Raw genomic sequence first — 23654 nt, forward strand, 5'->3', positions numbered from 1 at the left:
TTCTCCATAAGTCTGTGTAAACCCAAACGCTTTGATCATCTCATCAAATCGAATGTTCCAACTCCGAGATGCTTGCACCAGCCCATAGATGGAGCGCTGGAGCTTGCGTACCTTGTTAGCATTCTTAGGATCGACAAAACCTTCCGGCTGCATCATATACAATTCTTCCTTAAGAAAGCCGTTAAGGAATGCCGTTTTGACGTCCATTTGCCATATCTCATAATCATAGAATGCGGCAATTGCTAACATGATTCGGACGGACTTCAGCTTCGCTACGGGTGAGAAAGTCTCATCGTAGTCAACCCCTTGAACTTGTCGATAACCCTTAGCGACAAGTCGAGCCTTATAGATGGTCACATTACCATCCGCGTCTGTCTTCTTCTTAAAGATCCATTTATTTTCTATGGCTCGCCGATCATCGGGCAAGTCAGTCAAAGTCCATACTTCGTTTTCATACATGGATCCTATCTCGGATTGCATGGCTTCAAGCCATTTGTTGGAATCCGGGCCCGCCATCGCTTCTTCATAGTTCGAAGGTTCACCGTTGTCTAACGACATGATTTCCATCACAGGGTTGCCGTACCACTCTGGTGCGGAACGTGTCCTTGTGGACCTACGAAGTTCAGCAGTAACTTGATCTGAAGCTTCATGATCATCATCATTAACTTCCTCCCCAGTCGGTGCAGGCACCACAGGAACATCTTCCCGCGCTGCGCTACTTTCCGGTTCGGAAGGGGTGACTATCACCTCATCAAGTTCCACTTTCCTCCCACTCACTTCTTTCGAGAGAAACTCTTTCTCCAGAAAGGACCCGTTCTTGGCAAAAAAGATTTTGCCTTCGGATCTGAGGTAGAAGGTATACCCAATGGTTTCCTTAGGGTATCCTATGAAGACGCATTTTTCCGACTTGGGTTCGAGCTTTTCAGGTTGAAGTTTCTTGACATAAGCATCACATCCCCAAACTTTTAGAAACGACAGCTTAGGTTTCTTCCCAAACCATAATTCATACGGTGTCGTCTCAACGGATTTCGACGGAGCCCTATTTAAAGTGAATGCGGCAGTCTCTAAAGCATAGCCCCAAAATAAGAGCGGTAGATCAGTAAGAGACATCATAGATCGCACCATATCCAATAGAGTGCGATTACGACGTTCGGACACACCATTTCGCTGAGGTTTTCCAGGCGGCGTGAGTTGTGAAACTATTCCACATTTCCTTAAGTGTGTACCAAATTCGTGACTCAAATATTCCCCTCCACGATCTGATCGTAAGAATTTTATTTTCCTGTCACGTTGATTCTCAACCTCACTCTAAAATTCCTTGAACTTTTCAAAGGTCTCAGACTTGTGTTTCATTAGGTAGACATACCCATATCTACTCAAGTCATCAGTGAGAGTGAGAACATAACGATAGCCACCGCGAGCCTCAACACTCATTGGACCGCACACATCAGTATGTATGATTTCCAATAAGTTGGTTGCTCGCTCCATTGTTCTGGAGAACGGAGTCTTGGTCATCTTACCCATGAGGCATGGTTCGCATGTGTCAAATGATTCGTAATCAAGAGACTCCAAAAGTCCATCTGCATGGAGCTTCTTCATGCGTTTGACACCAATGTGACCAAGGCGGCAGTGCCACAAGTATGTGGGGCTATCGTTATCAACTTTACATCTTTTGGTATTCACACTATGAATATGTGTAACATCACGTTCGAGATTCATTAAGAATAAACCATTGACCAGCGGGGCATGACCATAAAACATATCTCTCATATAAATAAAACAACCATTATTCTCGTATTTAAATGAGTAGCCATCTCGCATTAAACGAGATCCAGATACAATGTTCATGATCAAAGCTGGCACTAAATAACAATTATTGAGTTTAAAACTAATCCCATAGGTAAATGTAGAGGTAGCATGCCGACGGCGATCACATCGACCTTGGAACCATTCCCGACGCGCATCGTCACCTCGTCCTTCGCCAGTCTCCACTTATTCCGCAGCTCCTGTTTTGAGTTACAAATATGAGCAACCGCACCGGTATCAAATACCCAGGAGCTACTACGAGTACTGGTAAGGTACACATCAATTACATGTATATCACATATACCTTTGGTGTTGCCGGCCTTCTTGTCCGCTAAGTATTTGGGGCAGTTCCGCTTCCAGTGACCACTTCCCTTGTAATAAAAGCACTCAGTCTCAGGCTTGGGTCCATTCTTTGGCTTCTTCCCGGCAACTGGCTTACCGGGTGCGGCAACTCCCTTGCCGTCCTTCTTGAAGTTCTTCTTACCCTTGCCTTTCTTGAACTTAGTGGTTTTATTCACCATCAACACTTGATGTTCCTTTTTTATCTCCACCTCCGCTGATTTCAGCATTGAATATACCTCAGGAATGGTCTTTTCCATCCCCTGCATATTGAAGTTCATCACAAAGCTCTTGTAGCTCGGTGGAAGTGACTGAAGGATTCTATCAATGACCGCGTCATCCGGGAGATTAACTCCCAGCTGAGTCAAGCGGTTGTGCAACCCAGACATTTTGAGTATGTGCTCACTGACAGAACTGTTTTCCTCCATCTTACAACTGAAGAACTTGTCGGAGACTTCATATCTCTCGACCCGGGCATGAGCTTGGAAAACCATTTTCAGCTCTTTGAACATCTCATATGCTCCGTGTTGCTCAAAACGCTTTTGGAGCCCCGGTTCTAAGCTGTAAAGCATGCCACACTGAACGAGGGAGTAATCATCAGCACGTGACTGCCAAGCGTTCATAACGTCTTGGTTCTCTGGGATGGGTGCGTCACCTAGCGGTGCTTCTAGGACATAATCTTTCTTGGCAGCTATGAGGATGATCCTCAGGTTCCGGACCCAGTCCGTATAGTTGCTGCCATCTTCTTTCAGTTTGGTTTTCTCTAGGAACGCGTTGAAGTTGAGGGCAACGTGGGCCATTTGATCTACAAGACATATTGTAAAGATTTTAGACTAAGTTCATGATAATTAAGTTCATCTAATCAAATTATACAATGAACTCCCACTCAGATAGATATCCCTCTAGTCATCTAAGTGAAACATGATCCGAGTCAACTAGGCCGTGTCCGATCATCACGTGAGACGGACTAGTCAACATCGGTGAACATCTTCATGTTGATCGTATCTTCTATACGACTCATGCTCGACCTTTCGGTCTTCCGTGTTCCGAGGCCATGTCTGTATATGCTAGGCTCGTCAAGTCAACCTAAGTGTATTGCGTGTGTAAATCTGGCTTACACCCGTTGTATTCGAACGTTAGAATCTATCACACCTGATCATCACGTGGTGCTTCGAAACAACGAACCTTCGCAACGGTGCACAGTTAGGGGGAACACTTTCTTGAAATTATTGCGAGGGATCATCTTATTTAAGCTACCGTCGTTCTAAGCAAATAAGATGTAAAACATGATAAACATCACATGCAATCAAATAGTGACATGATATGGCCAATATCATTTTGCTCCTTTGATCTCCATCTTCGGGGCACCATGATCATCTTCGTCACCGGCATGACACCATGATCTCCATCATCGTGTCTTCATGAAGTTGTCACGCCAACGATTACTTCTACTTCTATGGCTAACGTGTTTAGCAATAAAGTAAAGTAATTTACATGGCGTTATTCAATGACATGCAGGTCATACAAAAATAAAGACAACTCCTATGGCTCCTGCCGGTTGTCATACTCATCGACATGCAAGTCGTGATTCCTATTACAAGAACATGATCAATCTCATACATCACATATATTTCATTCATCACATCCTTTTGGCCATATCACATCACAAGGCATATGCTGCAAAAACAAGTTAGACGTCCTCTAATTGTTGTTGCATGTTTTTACGTGGCTTCTAGCAAGAACGTTTCTTACCTACGTAAAACCACAATGTGATATGCCAATTTCTATTTACCCTTCATAAGGACCCTTTTCATCGAATCCGTTCCGACTAAAGTGGGAGAGACAGACACCCGCTAGCCACCTTATGCAACTAGTGCATGTCAGTCGGTGGAACCTGTCTCACGTAAGCGTACGTGTAAGGTCGGTCCGGGCCGCTTCATCCCACGATGCCGCCGAAACAAGATAAGACTAGTAGTGGCAAGAAAATTGACAACATCTACGCCCACAACTGCTTTGTGTTCTACTCGTGCATAGAAACTACGCATAGACCTAGCTCATGATGCCACTGTGGGGATCGTAGCAGAAATTTAAAATTTTCTACGCATCACCAAGATCAATCTATGAAGTCATCTAGCAACGAGAGAGAGGAGTGCATCTACATACCCTTGTAGATCGCGGGCGGAAGCGTTCAAGTGAACGGGGTTGATGGAGTCGTACTCGTCGTGATCCAAATCACCGATGACCGAGCGCCGAACGGACGACACCTCCGCGTTCAACACACGTACGGAGCAGCGATGTCTCCTCCTTCTTGATCCAGCAAGGGGGAAGGAGAGGTTGATGGAGATCCAGCAGCACGACGACGTGGTGGTGGAAGTAGCGGGGATCCCGGCAGGGCTTCGCCAAGCGCAAGCGGGAGGGAGAGGTGTCACGGGAGGGAGAGGGAGGCGCCAGGGGCTAGGGTACTACTGCCCTCCCTCCCCCCACTATATATAGGGTCCCTGGGGGGGCGCCGGCCCTGGGAGATCCCATCTCCAGGGGGGCGGCGGCCAAGGGGGTGGCTTGCCCCCCAAGCCAAGTGGGGCGCCCCCACCCCCAGGGTTTCCAACCCTAGGCGCAGGGGAGGCCCAAGGGGGGCGCACCAGCCCACCAGTGGCTGGTTCCCCTCCCCACTTCAGCCCATGGGGCCCTCCGGGATAGGTGGCCCCACCCGGTGGACCCCCGGGACCCTTCCGGTGGTCCCGGTACAATACCGATAACCCCCGAAACTTTCCCGGTGGCCGAAACTGGACTTCCTATATATAATTCTTCACCTCCGGACCATTCCGGAACTCCTCGTGACGTCCAGGATCTCATCCGGAACTCCGAACAACTTTCGGGTTTCCGCATACTAATATCTCTACAACCCTAGCGTCACCGAACCTTAAGTGTGTAGACCCTACAGGTTCGGGAGACATGCAGACATGACCGAGACGACTCTCCGGTCAATAGCCAACAGCAGGATCTGGATACCCATGTTGGCTCCCACATGTTCCACGATGATCTCATCGGATGAACCACGATGTCGAGGATTCAATCAATCCCGTATACAATTCCCTTTGTCAATCGGTACGTTACTTGCCCGAGATTCGATCGTCGGTATCCCAATACCTTGTTCAATCTCGTTACCGGCAAGTCAGTTTACTCGTACCGTAATGCATGATCCCGTGACCAACCACTTGGTCACTTTGAGCTCATTATGATGATGCATTACCGAGTGGGCCCAGAGATACCTCTCCGTCATACGGAGTGACAAATCCCAGTCTCGATCCGTGTCAACCCAACAGACACTTTCAGAGATACCTGTAGTGTACCTTTATAGTCACCCAGTTACGTTGTGACGTTTGGTACACCCAAAGCACTCCTACGACATCCGGGAGTTACACGATCTCATGGTCTAAGGAAATGATACTTGACATTGGAAAAGCCCTAGCAAACGAACTACACGATCTTGTGCTATGCTTAGGATTGGGTCTTGTCCATCACATCATTCTCCTAATGATGTGATCCCGTTATCAATGACATCCAATGTCCATAGTTAGGAAACCATGACTATCTGTTAATCAACGAGCTAGTCAACTAGAGGCTTACTAGGGACATGTTGTGGTCTATGTATTCACACATGTATTACGATTTCCGGATAACACAATTATAGCATGAACAATAGACAATTATCATGAACAAAGAAATATAATAATAACCATTTTATTATTGCCTCTAGGGCATATTTCCAACAAAATGATGCACGTTGGAGGAAGGCCATGGAAGAAGAATATTCGGCGCTGAAGAAAAATAAAACGTGGCATGTGGTGCCTCCACGATAAGGTAAAAATCTAATTGATTGCAAATGGGTTTTTCGCATCAAAAGGAAGTCTAACGGATCCATAGATCCTTACAAAGCAAGACTCGTCGCAAAGGGTTTCAAACAACGGTACGGCATAGACTATGAGGACACATTTAGTCCTGTCGTTAAAGCTGCCACTATTCGCCTTGTTTTGTCTGTTGCTGTTTTCAGGGGATGGAGTCTCAGGCAGTTAGATGTGCAGAAAGCTTTCCTTCATGGCATTCTGGAAGAGGAAGTATACATGAAGAAACCTCCTGGGTTTGTGAATAAAAACTCACCACTACATGTGTGCAAACTTGATAAAGCTTTATATGGATTAAAGCAAGATCCCAGGGCGTGGTACTCACGCCTAAGTCAGAAACTGCAAGCACTTGGATTTGTCCCTTCAAAGTCTGATACATCACTGTTTATTACAATAGATCAAATACCTCCATATTTGTTCTTATTTATGTTGATGATATAATTGTCACAAGTTCCTATGATGAAGCAATAACAGGACTTCTGAAGGATTTAAGTGCTGAGTTTGCTCTGAAGGATCTAGGAGACTTGCATTTCTTCCTAGGGATTGAGGTAAAGAAACATGAAGATGGCCTTCTTCTCTCTCAAGAAAAATATGCTACTGATCTGGTAAGAAGAGTTGGTCTTCAAGGATGTAAACCCTCACCAACACCCTTGTCCAGTTCAGAGAAACTCTCACTTACAGAAGGAGATCTCTTGAATCAAGAGGACAGTACAAACTACAGAAGTCTGGTAGGGGCACTTCAGTACTTGACTCTGACAAGACCTGGTATCTCATTTGCTGTTAACAAAGTATGCCAATTTCTTCTTGCACCCACTACAGTTCATTGGATTCCTGCTAAACGTATAGTAAGATATGTGAAAAATACTATGAACCTTGGTCTTACTTTCAGCAAATCTTCATCTACTCTAGTCAGTGCTTTCTCAGACTCTGATTGGGCATGAGCATAGATGACAAACGCTCCACTGGTGGGTTCGCGGTATTTTTTGGACCTAACCTAATATCATGGTGTGCAAAGAAATAGGTTACTGTATCCACGTCAAGTACAGAAGCTGAGTACAAGGCACTTGCAAATGCTACGGCAGAAATTATTTGGGTACAGTCTATGTTGAAGGAACATGGTATAAAGAGCACCAAAGCTCCATGCTTATGGTGTGATAATCTTGGTGCTACCTACCTATCTGCAAATCCAGTGTTTCATGCAAGAACGAAGCATATTGAAATTGATTTCCACTTTGTCAGAGAAAGAATTGCAAATCAGCAGTTAGAGATTCGTTTTGTGCATTCCAGAGATCAAGTTGCAGATGGCTTCACAAAACCGTAACCCACAAGAAGTTTTGAAGAATTCAAGCGTAATCTCACACTAGTATGCCTCTACTTTGACTAGCTCGTTATTCAAAGATGGTTTAGTTTCCTAGCCATAGACATGTGTTTTCATTTGATTAACGGGATCACATCATTAGAGAATGATGTGATTGACTTGACCCATCCGTTAGCTTAGCACGATGATCGTTTAGTTTGTTGCTATTGCTTTCTTCATGACTTATACATGTTCCTATGACTATGATATTATGCAACTCCCGGATACCGGAGGAACACTTAGTGTGCTATCAAACGTCACAACATAACTGGGTGATTATAAAGATGCTCTACAGGTGTCTCTGATGGTGTTTGTTGGGTTGGCATAGATCGAGATTAGGATTTGTCACTCCGTGTTTCGGAGAGGTATCTCTGGGCCCTCTCGGTAATGCACACCAATATAAGCCTTGCAAGCAATGTGACTAATGAGTTAGTTGCGGGATGATGCATTACGGAACGAGTAAAGGGACTTGCCGGTAACGAGATTGAACTAGGTATTGAGATACCGACGATCGAATCTCGGGCAAGTAACATACCGATGACAAAGGGAACAACGTATGTTGTTATGCGGTTTGACTGATAAAGATTTTTGTAGAATATGTAGGAACCAATATGAGCATCCAGGTTCCGCTATTGGTTATTGATCGGAAGTGAGTCTCGGTCATGTCTACATAGTTCTCGAACCCGTAGGGTCCGCACGCTTAACGTTCGATGACGATCGGTATTATGAGTTTATGTGTTTTGATGTACCGAAGGTTGTTCGGAGTCCCGGATGTGATCACGGACATGACGAGGAGTCCCGAAATAGTTGAGACATAAAGATTGATATATTGGCCCATGTTATTCGAACACCGAAAGTGTTCCGGGAGGTTTCGGATAAAAACCAGAGTGCCGGAGGGTTACCGGAACCCCCCCGGAAGTTATTAGGCCCTTAGTGGGCTTTAGGGGAGAGAGAGGGCAGCAGCCAGGAGGTGGCGCCCCCCCAAGGGAGTCCGAATTGGACTAGGGGAAGGGGGCGCGGCCCATCTTTCCCTCTCCCTCCCCCTCTCCTTCCTTCTCCTCCTAGTTGGACTAGGAAAGGAGGAATCCTACTCCTACTAGGAGGAGGATTCCTCCCCCCTTGGCGCGCCCATGATGGCCGGCCGGCCTCCCCCTTGCTCCTTTATATACAGGGGCAGGGGGGCACCCTAGGACACACAAGTTGACAGTTGTCTTAGCCGTGTGCGGTGCCCCCCTCCACAGATTTCCACCTCGGTCATATCGTTGTAGTGCTTAGGCGAAGCCCTGCGTCGGTAACTTCATCATCACCATCATCACGCCGTCGTGCTGACGAAACTCTCCCTCGACCTCAGCTGGATCTAGAGTTCGTGGGACGTCATCGAGCTGAACGTGTGCAGATCGCGGAGGTACCGTACCTTCGGTGCTAGGATCGGTCGGATCGTAAGATGTATGACTACATCAACCGCGTTGTCATAATGCTTCCGCTTTCGGTCTACGAGGGTACGTAGACAACACTCTCCCCTCTCGTTGCTATGCATCACCTAGATAGATCTTGCGCGTTCGTAGGATTTTTTTTTGAAATTACTACGTTCCCCAACAGGATGGCCACCCCCGTATCAGTCTGCGGACGCGTCCATGAATAAATACCATGTCCATTTTAGAGGATAGCATTCAAGATGCCCTTACACGGTTTTTGGAGATGTTTTTTATATGTTTTGCCAACGAGTGCATGTTTATCTCAGTAAGGTTTGAATTGTATTGTTTCTACGAACAAGCATGAACTCAACAACTTCATCTTTCTACATGATGCAATATTGGAATTGACAAGGGCAAGGGTGCAATTGCCGAGATGTAGTTTTTTTTCTTTGCGGGAATCATAGGGTATTTACTCCAAGGTAATAGAATTACAATTTTCAGCGACTAGCTCACTTATACATGATGGGGTTGGTTTAACCAGCATGCAGTGTTGTCCACATTCCGACCGAATGTCGCTAAACAATGTGCAACTCTATTTTAAGAGGGATAAATTTTTATTGGAACAACTACTCTAGTATCCATGGAGCGTTTGATCTCCGAAATCAGATCTCCATACGCGGATCTATCCATAGAATTATACGTGAGTGCCCTGAGTGCAATTGCGCAATCGAACTGAAGCTGTATAGGTAAAGTTGATCGTTCTAGTGCCAATGAGAGCCCTTCAACCATCGCTTGAATTTTAGAATCTAAAGCCTCATTGCAATGTAAGAACCTTCTGTAAGCAGTGAATATCATCTTACCCTTGTCATCTCTTAAAATCATCCCCAACCTTAAAATCGTTTGAGCTGAGGGAGCCATCGACCGAAAGTGCAACCCACCCCAAAGGTGGGCATGGCCATGGTATACTTGGGCGGCCTGCGGCGTATGAGGTTACACCGCAAACTCCAGAGGCATACGGCATTTCCCTTTGATAATCTCTTCTACGCTTGATGAAATTTCCCTTTGAGACCCTGCATGAATTTCATTCGAAGAAACTTGATATAGTAGTATTCAAAGTGGATTTCTAGAAATCCTATGATAAAGTAAAGTGTCCATTTTTACAGCAAGCCTTGTGTATGAAGGGGGTTTGATGTGGCCTGGAAGCAGGTCGAATCCTTTATACAGGAAGGTAGCGTTGGAATCAAGGTTAATGATGATATAGGTCATTATTTCCATACGCAAAAAGGATTGAGACATGGGGATCTGATGTCTCCTATCCTGTTTAATGTTGTCGTTCACACGTTGGCCATTCTCATTAATAGAGCTAAGGGGGGCGGCCATGTAGGTGGTCTGATCCCACATCTAGTGGATGGTGGGGTATCCATTTTACAATATGCTGATGACACCATTATTTTTACAAAATGCTGATGACACCATTATTTTCATGGAGTATGATATAACTAAGGCAAGGAATATGAAACTAGTTAAAGATTAATTTTAATAAGAGTGAGCTGTTCCGTTTTGGATGCGCCAAAGAAGAACATGATAATTATAAACAATGTTTCAGTTGTGAGCTAGGATCTTGACCTTTTACATATTTGGGTATCCCAATTCATCATCATAAACTTACCAACAAAGAATGGAAATATATAGAAGATCGATTTGAAAAGAAATTGAGATGCTGAAAGGGCACGCTCTTATCTTATGGGGGGGGGGGCGCTTAATACTTATTAACTTGGTGCTCACGAGTATGCCGATGTTCCTCCTATCCTTCTTTGAGGTACCGGTCGGGGTACGAAAAAGATTGGATTTCTATCGATCTCGTTTTTTCTGGCAAATCGACGAAAACAAAACCAAATATAGGTTGGCTAAATGGAACATTATTTGTAGGCCGAAGGACCAAGGTGGCTTGGACATTGAAAATCTAGAAGTGAAAAATAAGTGCTTACTTAGCAAATGGCTTTACAGACTGGCGGTTGAGAGGGATGGGGTATGGTTACAACTGTTGCATAATAAATACCTACATTCTAAAATGCTGGCTCAAGTGACGGCACATCTGTATGACTCTCCTTTTTGAAAGGGGCTCATGAGAACAAAGGTTGCCTTCTATAACATGAGCAAATTCATTGTAGGGAATGGACATAGTACTCAATTTTGGGAAGATACCTAGTTGGGAGAGACACCACTAGCCTTGCAATATCCTCAAAAGTCCTCTTTTGATCCCCAGCTCATATGCTCCCGCATGAACAGTAAAATAAAAAAAGTAGTAAAAAATTAAAAATAATCTGATTTTTTTGTGATGAACATTGATGAACGTTCTAAGTGCGTGCAAAATTTCAGATTGAAATGACATTCATGAAAGTCTGGGCAAAAATTAACAAAATTGATGCTCCAAAATGCTTCCAACAATAGTCTTTTTGGACCATTGATTTTATTTTTTTCACCCAGACCTTCACGAATGTCATTTCGACCTGAAATTTTGCACGCAACTAGAAATTTGTCAATGTTCATCACAAAAAAAATCAGATTTTTTTGATTTTTTTTACTTTTTTTTGATTTTACTGTTCATGCGGGAGCATATGAGCTCGGGATCAAATACTCAATGTCCCAATATCCTTCCCTATATAACATTGCACAACGAAAAGAGGTTTTTGTTAGTACAATGTTGGGTTCAGTTCCTCTTAACATTCAGTTCGGACGATTATTAGTGGGAGACCGTTGGGATAGATGGTTGCATCTCGTCTATAGGTTAATGGAGGTTAACCTTTCTGATGCAGAGGATACCTTACACTGGAAGTTGTCAATGTCAGGATTTTTCACGGTTAAGTCTATGCACACAGACTTGATAAACACCGGGCCTATCCCAAGGTCTATCTACATATGGAAAATCAAGGTGCCGCTAAAAATTAAGATGTCTATGTGATTTGTGCATAAGGGAGTAATTTTGACAAAGGAAAACTTGGCGAAACGTAGTTGGGAAGGTAGCAAACAATGTTGCTTCTGTGATCAGGATGAAACAATAGAACATCTTTTTCTCTAATGCCCATTGGCGAAGTTATTATGGCGGATCATTCATGCGTCCTTTAACATTTCTCCGCCCATCATAGTTTCAAATTTATTTGGGACTTGATTAACTGGGATAGAGCCTAAAACCGCGGCACATATTCGGGTTGGAGTCTGTGCATTACTTTGGGCCATATGAAATTGTCGGAATGATGTTGTCTTTAACAGACAAACCATCACAAACTTTTTACAGGTTATCTTCAAGGCATCTGTTGGATCCGTACGTGGTCGTTACTTAGCCATATGGATCACATGGAGTTTATGGATATTGGGTGCAACCGGTGGGAGATGATTGCATGTGATACTTACAACCGGTTTGGATGATGGTCCAACAATAAGATAGCTGTCTAGTCATCTTACCCTATTTTCGCCCGGGCCCGTCTTTTTTGCGCTTTTCTGAAGAGGCCCGGCCCGAGGCCCGACGGGCTTTTATGCGTTCGGGCCAGGCTTGGGCCCAAAAACCAGGCCCGATGGCCAGGCCGAGCCCGGGCCTAGGTTTTTTGCCTCGGGCTTGGCTAGAACAGGCCCAAGGTTTGGCCAGGTATATTTGACACGGTCGTCCATAGCTTCAATCCCGTATGAACCCGTCCATAGCTCTAGCATTTCTCCTCGAAGAGCTATTGACCGCGTATTTCGGTGTGGGAAATCTTTCACACGATCTTTGCATCTTCGTCTCAACCTTGGCAGAGGAAACATGAACGCACCCACGCGTAAGCAAAGCACTGGCACGCACACTTAGCTTCGATCGGCCGGAAAACACAAGTGTCACAACTCAGAAGGAAGGTCAATTCTCTAATACAAGAATGTTTTTGACATTAATATAGTGTTAAAAATGTTAGATTATATTGCTGGGATTATGCAATTGCTAATCGGATCTCATCTAATACACATGAACACTACTCGATTCGATGCGGAAATTAGTGGACAGTAGTGTGTTTATACCTCCGTTTGGAGAGGCCATCTCGGTGGAGGAAGTGGAGTCTGATGACGAACTGCAGCAGCGTAGTAGATCACTCCGGCACCTCGCCAGAGTAAGGAGAGGCCTTCACGTCAACGTCCAGCGCACTCCCGATTGGATTTGGAGTGAATTTCGGAGGGTACTGTTATCCTAAACGATACGACGATCAATTAGGTGCAGGGATGCCCTCCTTTATATATAGCGATGTATATGACGTGGGACCTAACCATAATCTTAATTAGCCCCCCAATCACAGGCGTAAATTGCTAATTACCGTTAATTAGTGTTAATCCCGTAATTAACTATTGGGTCCACTTTAACTTATGGTAATTAACATATTAACCATTTAATCACTTAATTTCCCAACATTCTCCCACTTGATTGAATGGTTAATGTCATTAGTCCATACTTCAACAAAGGCATCACACCAAGATAATGTATTCGCAGCAATAGTATAATCATTACTAGAACCCCAAGATCTATAGCGTAATACTTCATTTCAGAATGGATAATTATTTATGGTTGGGAGTCTGTATGGGCATGCATCCATACTCCCTACTTATGGTCCTAATAGTTTGTTTCTTTATTAATCATTATGTGCACTTAGTAAGCGAAACAAACTTCCTTATTCCAAGTTCAAATATTGAGATCTCATCATTTAGTTACCCCAATACTTATAGGCTTTCCATTAGACCCATGCTAGCAATATGTTCTCGAAAAAGATTTGGTGGCAAGCCTTTAGTTAGGGGATTAGCAATCATCAATTTAGTACTTATATGCTGAATTTTAATTGTTTGATCTTGGACTCTATCTTTCGCAACAAGGTACTTAAGGTCAATATGTTTGGCAGCACCACTTGACTTGTTGTTACTCGAAAGGAAAACTGCAGCTTGATTATCGCAGAATAATGTAAGTGGTTTATTTATGCTGTCTACCACTCTAAGTCCGGGGACGAAGTTCTTATGCCACACGGCTTGCCCGGTAGCCTCAAAACATGCCACAAACTTTGATTGCATCGTTGAAGATGCAGTAAGTGTTTGTTTGTAGCTTTTCCATGAAATTGCTCCCCCTGCAAGTGTGAAGATATAGCCTGATGTGGATCTCTTAGTATCCTTACACCCTGCAAAATCAGCGTTTGAGTAACCCATAATTTCTAGGCTGTCAGTCTTTCTATATGTAAGCATATGATTTTTAGTCCCTTGCAGATAGCGCATTACTTTCTTGACAGCTTTCCAGTGATCTAAGCCTGGATTAGACTGATATCTGCTAAGCATTCCAGTTACATACGCTAAGTCGGGACGCGTACATACTTGAGCATACATAATGCTCCCAACAGCCGAGGCATAAGGAATTGTCTTCATTTGATCAATCTCTAATTGTTTCTTGGGACACTGAAATAGACCAAACTTATCACCTTTAACAATAGGTGCGGGAGTGGAAGAACAGTTATGCATGTTGTATCTTTTAAGGACTTTGTCAATATATGCCCTCTGGGACAGTCCTAATGTCCCTTTAGACCTGTCTCGGTGGATTTCTATGCCCAAAACATAAGAGGCATCCCCAAGATCTTTCATGTCAAAATTAGATGAAAGAAATCTTTTGGTCTCATATAACATGTCTAAATCACTGCTGGCTAGCAAGATATCATCCACATAAAGCACTAATATGATAAACTTGCTCCCACTGGTTTTAATGTATATGCAATTGTCCACTTCATTTTCTTTAAAATTAAATTTCCTTATAACCTCATCAAATTTAAGGTACCACTGTCTCGACGCTTGTCTTAGCCCATAGATAGATTTCTTAAGTCGACATCCCATATGTTCCTTGCCTTCTACGACAAAACCTTCCGGTTGAGCCATATATACATTCTCATGCAAGTCACCATTAAGAAATGCGATTTTAACATCCATCTGATGTAGCTCTAAATTATAATGAGCAACAAGAGCCATAACAATTCTTAGCGAATCCTTCTTTGAGACGGGAGAAAATGTGTTAACATAGTCTATGCCCTCTCTTTGTGTATAACCTTTAGCGACAAGTCTTGCTTTGAATCGTTCGACATTTCCTTTAGAGTCATGCTTAGTTTTGTAGACCCACTTACAACCCACCTTTTTGACTCCCTCGGGAATTTATACTAAATCCCAAACATCATTAATACTCATTGACTTAATTTCATCATTCATGGACTCAAGCCACTTAGATGAGTGTCCGCTTGTCATGGCTTCCTCAAAGGAGGTGGGATCATTTGCCTTACTAATGTCATTTCCATCTTCGGTCATGTAAACAACATATTCATCTGTATTAATGGCAGCTCTTCTATCCCGCTGTGATCTACGTAAAGGTTCATTAGATATCACAGAAGACTGAGTGATGTGAGGCTCATTATTAGGCGCTGCACCAATAAACCCAAAATCATTAACTGGAGGTGTTGCGCTTGAAGATGAGGGAAAAACAAACTCTGGGATCATCGGTAATGGTATGTCAGTCCGATTTTCCTCAAGTGTGATTTTTCTTGTCTCGGAGCTCCCACTGATATTAACATTCTCTAAAAATTTAGCATGCCTCGTTTTGACAAATTTAGTGGTACGTGTTGGACAATAGAAACGGAAGCCTTTGGATGTTGCAGGATATCCAATAAAATGGCAACTGACGGTTTTAGGATCTAATTTTCCACTGTGTGGATTAAAAATCTTAGCTTCAGATGGACAACCCCACACATGCAAATAATTTAATCTGGGTTTCTTCCCAGTCCACAATTCATAAGGTGTCTTGGGTACTGATTTACTAGGAACCCGATTAAGTATATGCACGGCTGTCTTTAATGCTTCCATCCACAAATTAACCGGTAAACTGGAGTTGGAAACCATGCTCCGTACCATATCCATAAGTGTACGGTTGCGTCTTTCAGCGACTCCATTTTGTTGAGGTTCACCCGGCATTGAGTATTGGGCGATTATTCCATTTTCTTGAAGAAATAGAGAAAAGGGACCAGGAATTTGTCCATAAGGAGCATGTCTCCCGTAATATTCTCCGCCTCGATCTGATCGCACTACTTTAATCTTCAAATTATGCTGATTTTCTACTTCAGCTTTGTAGATTTTAAATTTATCGAGTGCTTCAGATCGTTCGCGAATAGGAAAAATATATCCATAACGAGAATAATCATCGGTGAAAGTAATAAAGGAGTCATATCCATCGGCAGAAGTAATAGGAAATGGACCACAAATGTCAGTGTGGATTAATTCCAAAACCCCACTACTACGAATTGCTCCTTTCTTAATTTGTTTTACGAATTTTCCCTTAATACAATCGATGCAGTGATCTAAATCCGAGAAGTCTAAGGGGTGAAGTATCTCTTCTTTAATGAGACGCTCCATTCTCCCCTTCGAAATATGGCCTAAACGACAGTGCCATAATTTCGACGAAGTCTCATGCTTATTTATTACATCACAAACATTCAAAGATTCAGAGGAGTCGTTCAAAAGGAGTCTATAGAGTTTGTCATGGCGAATGCCATGACCAATATCATCATGACCAAACTTAATAACACATCGTTTGTTCCCAAAATAAGTCCCAAAACCATCATCATCTAATAGAGAAACAGAAATAAGGTTCCTCCTCATGGTAGGAACATAAATATCATTATTAAGAAGGACGGTGAAGCCATCTTTTAGCACTAACGGGAGAGTCCCAACAGCTTTAACATTAGCCTCCTGTCCATTTGCAACTCTAAGAGTTCGCTCCCCCCTTTGAAGCGTCCTCACGGTAAGGAATCCCTGCAATGAGTTAGAAATATGCACGGTGGCACCTAAGGCAACCCACCAAGTATTAGGGGAAAAATCAGTGTAAAGGGATTCATCAACCATGGAAATTGTGTCCATACCCTTCTTTACAAGCCATGCCTTAAAGCCATCGCAATCCTTCTGCTTATGTCCGTCATGTTTGCAAAACTTGCAATAAGGCTTCTTAGGTGCAGAAGGCTCATTAGCAACAGAAGGCTTTGACCTTTTGGCCCCAGACTTGCTTGACTCGGCCTTATGTGAAGGACCTAATTTTTTACGAGTCTTATTTTCACCATTAAACTTTCTCTTCCCTGAGTTCATGGAAGTAAGATGAGCGTAATCTTTTCTCTCAATCTTAAGTCGCTCCTCTTCTTGAACGCACATAGCTGTGAGCTCACCCATGGTCCACTTCTCCTTCTGTGTGTTATAGTTGATCTTGAATGGACCAAACTCCACTGGAAGGGAGGTCATAATGAAATGAACCAAGAAGCCCTCAGAAATCTCCATGTCCATGCCCATTAATTTTGCGGCCATATCGTTCATAGTCATGATATGTTCTCTCACACCGCTTGCACCATCATACTTAGTGGTGAGCATTTTCATGATCAGTGTACTGGCATAGACTTTTGTGGAGCCTTTAAATTGTTCCTCCACCGATGCCAGATAAGTCTTAGCACATTCGGAATCGGGGATAGCTCCCCTAATCCCAAGAGTAATTGTGCTTTTCATGATCATGAGGGACAATCGATTGGAGCGCTCCCACTTCTCCTTGTTAGCCTCATAAACCTTAGTTCTCTCAGCAAGGTTTTCATCATCAGAGGACAAGGGAACTGGAGCCTTCTCCCTAAGTGCGTAGTCAAGATCCATGACCCCAAGGTTAATGGAAATCTGCTCCTTCCATGTAGGAAAGTTAGTCCCATTGAGGTGCTCAATTGAGTTTAGGAGCCCAGAAATAAGTGATGGGTTCAAAGCTGAATAAAACATAAATAACATGGATATTAAATTTATGAATTATGAAAATATCCATATTAAAAAAACATTGCATGATATCAATCCTACGTTGGTCTGATTAACATCATGACAAATTTAATAAAATCCTAATTCGCAATACCGTTGGGCAATAACAAAAAAGGACCTAATCATATAATAACATCATCGGGAAATTAACCGCAATATTCATGATCACAAACAATGTTGGTCAGTATGTGATCATGCATTACTAAAATTATTATGGCACTTATCCCGAATAATATTGCGGTGTTAAACCAAAATTTCACGCTGGTTCTATTTTAATTTAACACAATTATGCTAAAAAAATCTACTGATCATACAAAGAAATAACTGTATATAAATAATCAGCAGACTTATATGTACTTATATGTGTACTACATACAGAGAGTTAATTACATATCTGCACGTACTAGTACTAGCTCTCGTAGTACTGGAAAAAATGCTACCGCACTCTTATACTTAGCCATCGCATCTTTAGCCAGGAAAGAGAATTGATGTGCGGCCCAGTAACTCACATAGCCCAAATAATATCATAGCCAGCCGCAGCTAGTCAGTTACCAGACTCGTGTGCTAGTCAAATCCCTAATCGAGCTTCCTACTGCGCCGCCGCCGCTCACCAGAATCCGGATCGGATAAGCGGTAGTTGCGGCGGCGAGTTAGCCGTTCACTGGTGCGCCGCGCACAACGGCGGCGGGAGCGCCACCTTGAGGCGAGCGGCAGCGGGATCATGGCCTGAGGCGCGAGGTGCCTCCTGATGCTCATGGCGGCGCGAGCTCGACCTGAGCGCGCAGCAGCTCCTGATGCACACGGCGACAGCAGCACCGCCCTGAGGCGCACGGCGGTGGTAGCACCACCCTGATGTGCACGGGCAAGGCCTAAATACGCGAATTTTCAGACGAGTCCTATGACACAGATTGATCTACTGCCAATTTTTCTCAAATAGATTCATGTAATTAGATCCAACCGGCTATTGATACCAAATGTTAGATTATATTGCTGGGATTATGCAATTGCTAATCGGATCTCATCTAATACACATGAACACTACTTGATTCGATGCGGAAATTAGTGGACAGTAGTGTGTTTATACCTCCGTTTGGAAAGGCCATCTCGGTGGAGGAAGTGGAGTCTGATGACGAACTGCAGCAGCGTAGTAGATCACTCCGGCACCTCGCCGGAGTAAGGAGAGGCCTTCACGTCAACGTCCAGCGCACTCCCGATTGAATTTGGAGTGAATTTCGGAGGGCACTGTTATCCTAAACGATACGATGATCAATTAGGTGCAGGGATGCCCTCCTTTATATATAGCGTTGTATATGACGTGGGACCTAACCATAATCTTAATTAGCCCCCCAATCACAGGCGCAAATGGCTAATTACCGTTAATTAGTGTTAATCCCACAATTAACTATTGGGCCCACTTTAACTTATGGTAATTAACATATTAACCATTTAATCACTTAATTTTCCAACAAAAAACACTCTTAGAGCAACTTCAACGCGTCAACCCATTTCGTCCGCACACACGCCTGTTCGGGTCGGCGTGGACAGAAAAGTTGGCCCAACGCGCCGACCCAAACAGACGCGCGTCCGCTTTTCGGCCGCGTGCCGATCCATTTCCGGTCCAATTTTGAGCCTCATTTGCGTCGGCACGGACAAAAAATGGACGCGCGCGGCGCCGGCCTACTCCTCCCCCTGGCCCGCTAGTCGGTGGCACATTGATCATCCTCTCCCATTCCAACAGCAAACCCTCGCCCGCCTCCATCGTCCACGCCGCCGCCGCCCATTTTTCCGGTGCCTCCAGCAGCCGGTGCCGCACACATCTCCCCCCAACGCAGCCACCTCCCACGTCGCCGCCACCATTGTCTCGCCGCCGGGGCTCCGAAAGCTTCCCACCCCACCTCCCCCGTCGCCGACGCGACCAGGAAGCCGCCTTGCTGCCCCGGCCAGCTCCTTCGTCCTGACACCGGCACGCTCGTCGGACACCGTCAAGCTCGTCGGACGCTTCTAGGCCATCCACCTGGTCCAAGGGAGGCGCGCGTCTCTTCGCCGGCCAACTCCTTTGTCGGCGCCCGCAAGCTGTTCGACAGTTTGTCAAGGTACAAAATGGACTCCGCCGACGAGTTTTTTTTTCATAATTTCCTTTGCGACTCCGACGATTCCTCGCCCGATAATGAGGAGGAGATCTTGGCTATCGTGTTGATCCATCAGCACCTTAATAGCCAGTGGCCATTGTTCCGTGGCTCCATTCCGGGGCACCTTCGGCGTTGAATCGCAACCGAGAGAGCGGGCATTTCCTTATTTGGAAGGACTACTTTGGCACAACCAACCCGCTATTCAAACATCAAAAATTCCGGTGACGTTTTCGTGTGAGTAGGCATCTTTTCAACCATATTAGAGAGAGGGTGGTTGGATATGATGACTGTTTCGAGTGCAAAGAGGATGACCTTGGAAAGATTGGCTTCTCCTCTTATAAAAAATGCACTGCAGCCGCCCGGATATTTGCATACGGAGTGACCGGTGATCTCATTGATGAGTACGTCCGTATGAGCGAGTCTACATGCCTAGACTCCATGTACAAGTTCTGCAAGGCTGTGATTGCTGTGTTTGGCCCTGAGTATTTGAGAGAGCCGACACCTCAAGATACAACCCGCTTGCTGGCGATGAATGCCAGCAGAGGCTTCCTAGGGATGCTTGGTAGCATGGACTGCATGCACTGGGAGTGGAAGAACTGCCCTTTTGCTTGGCAAGGGCAATATAAGGGCCATGTCAGGGCTTGCACTGTCATGATTGAGGCCGTGGCATCACAAGATCTCTGGATTTGGCACTCTTTCTTCGGCATGGCCGGATCACACAATGATATCAACGTGCTTCAACGCTCGCCGGTGTTTGCAAGGCTTGCCGAAGGCAATAGCCCGCTGGTGAATGTTATCATCAACGGTCACAACTACGACAAATGATACTACCTAGGTGACGGTATCTATCCTCAGTGGACCACTATTGTGAAGACAATCCCAAACCCTGTCAGAGAGAAGAGGAAAAGATTTTCCCAAGAGCAAGAGAGTGCAAGGAAGGACGTCGAGCATGCCTTTGGTGTTTTGCAATCTCGATGGGGCATCGTATGGTATCCTGCTAGGACTTGGAGCACGAAGGAGCTGTGGGGGGTGATGACTGCTTTTGTGATCATGCACAATATGATCGTAGAAGATGAGCCTCCGGAACATATCTACAATCAAGGGTTTTAGTTTTAGGGTGATAATGTTGTGCCTGAGCATGGAGGAGCGGCAACGTTTGAACAGTTCACTCAATTTCATCATGAAATGCGTGATTGGCAAACTAATATGCAGCTGCAAAATAATTTGGTTGAGTATATGTGGGATCATGTTGGCAACCAATAGATGTATTTTTTTATTTGTTTTGTAAAACTATGTGAGATAATTTGATTTTTATTCGGCTTGTAAACTATGCTTTATTTAGTTGTGAAACTATGCTTTATTTTCTTGTGAAATATTCAAAATGTTTGTTGAAAATAGAGGCCAGCCGGTCACGCCGGTAAATATGGATCCGACCAGTTGGATGCACTGCCGACCCAAGTAAAAAGAAGAATGGACACCGAACGGGTGATCGACCTAAACAGACAAGTTTAGGTCGGCGCGTTGAAGTTGCTCTTATATAATGAGACAGAAGGAGTAGTGGATAAGAGAAATACTCTTTTTTCTGCTCATCATCGACATCGAAATCACCAGGAAAGGGAAAGGAAACAAACTCGAACAAGATCAGCGAAGACCCAGAGTAGGTGACACGTCATGGGTACCAGCTTCGACGTACACGTACAGACACAGTACGATCAACGAAGAGAATTAAACGCGACGACAAGTCCACGACACACGGCGAAGACCCCTAGTAGAACCCCTGCACCGGCCACCGGCGGTCGGGGTCCGGCAGCCACGAGGAGCGCTTCTTCTTCCGCTGCTTGTCCTTCCTCCCCTCGCCGTCGCCGTCGCCGTCGCCGTCGACCCTTTCCTTATCGCCGTCGATCCCCTCCTTGTCTCCGTCGGAGCTCTTGGAGTCGCCGTCCGACGAGCCGCCGCAGTACCCGCCGGCCACCACGGCCCCCGCCGAAGACCTGTGCATGGACCGCACGTACTGGAGCAGCCGCCACGCCGCCGGCTTCTGCTGCTGCTGCTGCCGCGGCGGGGGCGTCAGGGACGCGCTCCGCTCGGCCGGAGGAGGCGGGGCCTCGGCGCCAGCCGGGTCGTCGTCGTCGCCCGGGAGGCGCGCGGACTGGGACAGCCGCTCGTACTCCGGCAGCGGCACGACCTCCTCCTCCTCCGACGCGCACTCCCCGTCCGCGCCGCCGCCGACGCTGTCCATGAGCAGCAGCTGGTGGTGGCTCTTGGACCTCGGCTTCTGCCGCCGCGCGCCGAACCTCGCGCCTCCGCCGCTGCCGCCGTAGTGGCTCCCCTCCTCCTCCTCGTCCTCCGAGTGATCCAGGATGCCCATATTTAACGCGCGCGCCCGCGCTCCCGCAGTCGCGCCACAGATTAAACCATGCACGGTGCACCCTCTCTCTATCTCTCTCTCGATCCGGCGCCGGGATTATAAACTTTGCGGAGAGCGAGACGGGCTATGGGCAGGTTTCGATATGGGAGGATGAAGCAGAGCTAGCGGGCGACAGGCGATAGGGAGTTTTCAATGCGGGGTGGAGAAGTTTGACAAGAGTTGGCCGAGCCCGCCAATGGCGATGGCGAGTAGGGAATTGGGAATGGAATTATTGGCTTTGACTCTGGGGGGTCGGGTCACGTCGTCGAGGGCCACCCACGCGCTCGCCTCGCTCGAGGATGAGACCCCGCCGCGGCGCGGCGCACGGTTATCGCGTCCGACGCATGACGCGGATAGTTGGCGGCTCTCCCACCGGAGGCGCATCTTTCATTCTTCCCTCAATTTTCTTAAACCGTCTCGATCGATTGCTCTTTTTCACCTTTTTTTGAGCGATCTTCCACAGAGGATGTACAACACCAGGTTCAGTGCACTACACAGCCAAAAGAAACTCAACAAATTATAATGGGTCCTCTCCCTCCTCTCCCTTCGCCCCCCTGCTCCCCGTTCCCCTCCTCCCCTGCCCTCGCCGCTGCCCATGGCTCCCCCGCCCTTCCCTCCCTCCCGTCGCCCCTCCCGCTGTCTGCGGGGCGGGTCGGCTCTCCTTGCTCCTCTGCGTCGGCGTCCTTCCCCAGCTCGCGTTTCTAGGCGTTGGGCGACATGGAGGAGTCGGACTCTGATTCGGAGGAGTGCGCTCCGTCGGTGGTGCCGCCCGTGCCTGCGTCGGGCCACGCCCGGAAATTTGCTCCGGGTGGCCGGGGCCGGCCGGTGTCGGTGCCTTCTGGTTCGTCGGGGTGGATGCGCGTTGGTCAGCGCCGACGTATGGCGGGTCGGGGCCCGGCTCCTTCCCCCGATCGTGGTCTCCTCGGGCCTCCCCCTTCCTCTGTGGTGTTGGATCCGGTCGATGTGGCGTCTCCGGTCGCTGGTCCTGATCGTCCTCCTCTTCTCCGGCCAGGGCCGGCGCCGGTGGCGGCGGTCGCGCCGGCGTGTGCGGGGGCGGTTGGTGGCCAAACCCTAGATCCGGGCTGCCCTGTGGTCGAGGTGGGCCTTGGTGGGCACTTGGGCCTGGTGGCGCCTGGATTGATTCGGGCTGGGCCGCCCAGGCCCCCGGCTTTGTTGTCTCTCGAGTCTTTCCCTCCCCTCCCGTCTGTGGGCCCGGGGCAGCTGGTTGTGGCCACTGCTTCGCGTCCGTCCCCTCCCCTGGCCCGCGGTCCCGTTTCGGCCCTTTCTGGCCTGGCCTGTTGTGGCTATATATGGGTGCGCCGTGGTGCCTCTCCCCCCTTCCTAGGGTTTCCAGCTTCCGCCGCTGATATCCGCAGGGCGCATCGCCCTATCCGCCATTTCTCCAGATCCACTTCTTCCCCACCTCCTCTCCTCCTC

At 46.4% G+C, this 23654-nt stretch overlaps 2 protein-coding genes across 2 annotated transcripts; both read right to left on the reverse strand.

Annotated features, from left to right (window-relative positions):
• Positions 1 to 16573: 16573 nt before the first annotated feature.
• Positions 16574 to 19107, reverse strand: LOC120963218 (uncharacterized). Its single transcript, XM_045227213.2, has 3 exons — positions 18766 to 19107; positions 16766 to 17635; positions 16574 to 16658 (listed from the first exon to the last, which is right to left on the reverse strand). The coding sequence occupies exons 1-3, from the start codon at positions 18782 to 18784 to the stop codon at positions 16612 to 16614; spliced, it is 936 nt and encodes a 311-aa protein (XP_045083148.1). The 5' UTR covers positions 18785 to 19107; the 3' UTR covers positions 16574 to 16611.
• A 2189-nt stretch (positions 19108 to 21296) lies between these two features.
• LOC109777399 (uncharacterized) lies at positions 21297 to 22478 on the reverse strand. The gene has a single exon (XM_020336041.4). It carries the CDS (start codon positions 22176 to 22178, stop codon positions 21576 to 21578), a length of 603 nt encoding a protein of 200 aa, XP_020191630.1. The 5' UTR covers positions 22179 to 22478; the 3' UTR covers positions 21297 to 21575.
• Positions 22479 to 23654: the final 1176 nt, after the last annotated feature.

The sequence above is a fragment of the Aegilops tauschii genome, chromosome 4 (assembly GCF_002575655.3).
Source record: "Aegilops tauschii subsp. strangulata cultivar AL8/78 chromosome 4, Aet v6.0, whole genome shotgun sequence".
NCBI classification, from domain to species: Eukaryota; Viridiplantae; Streptophyta; class Magnoliopsida; order Poales; family Poaceae; genus Aegilops; species Aegilops tauschii.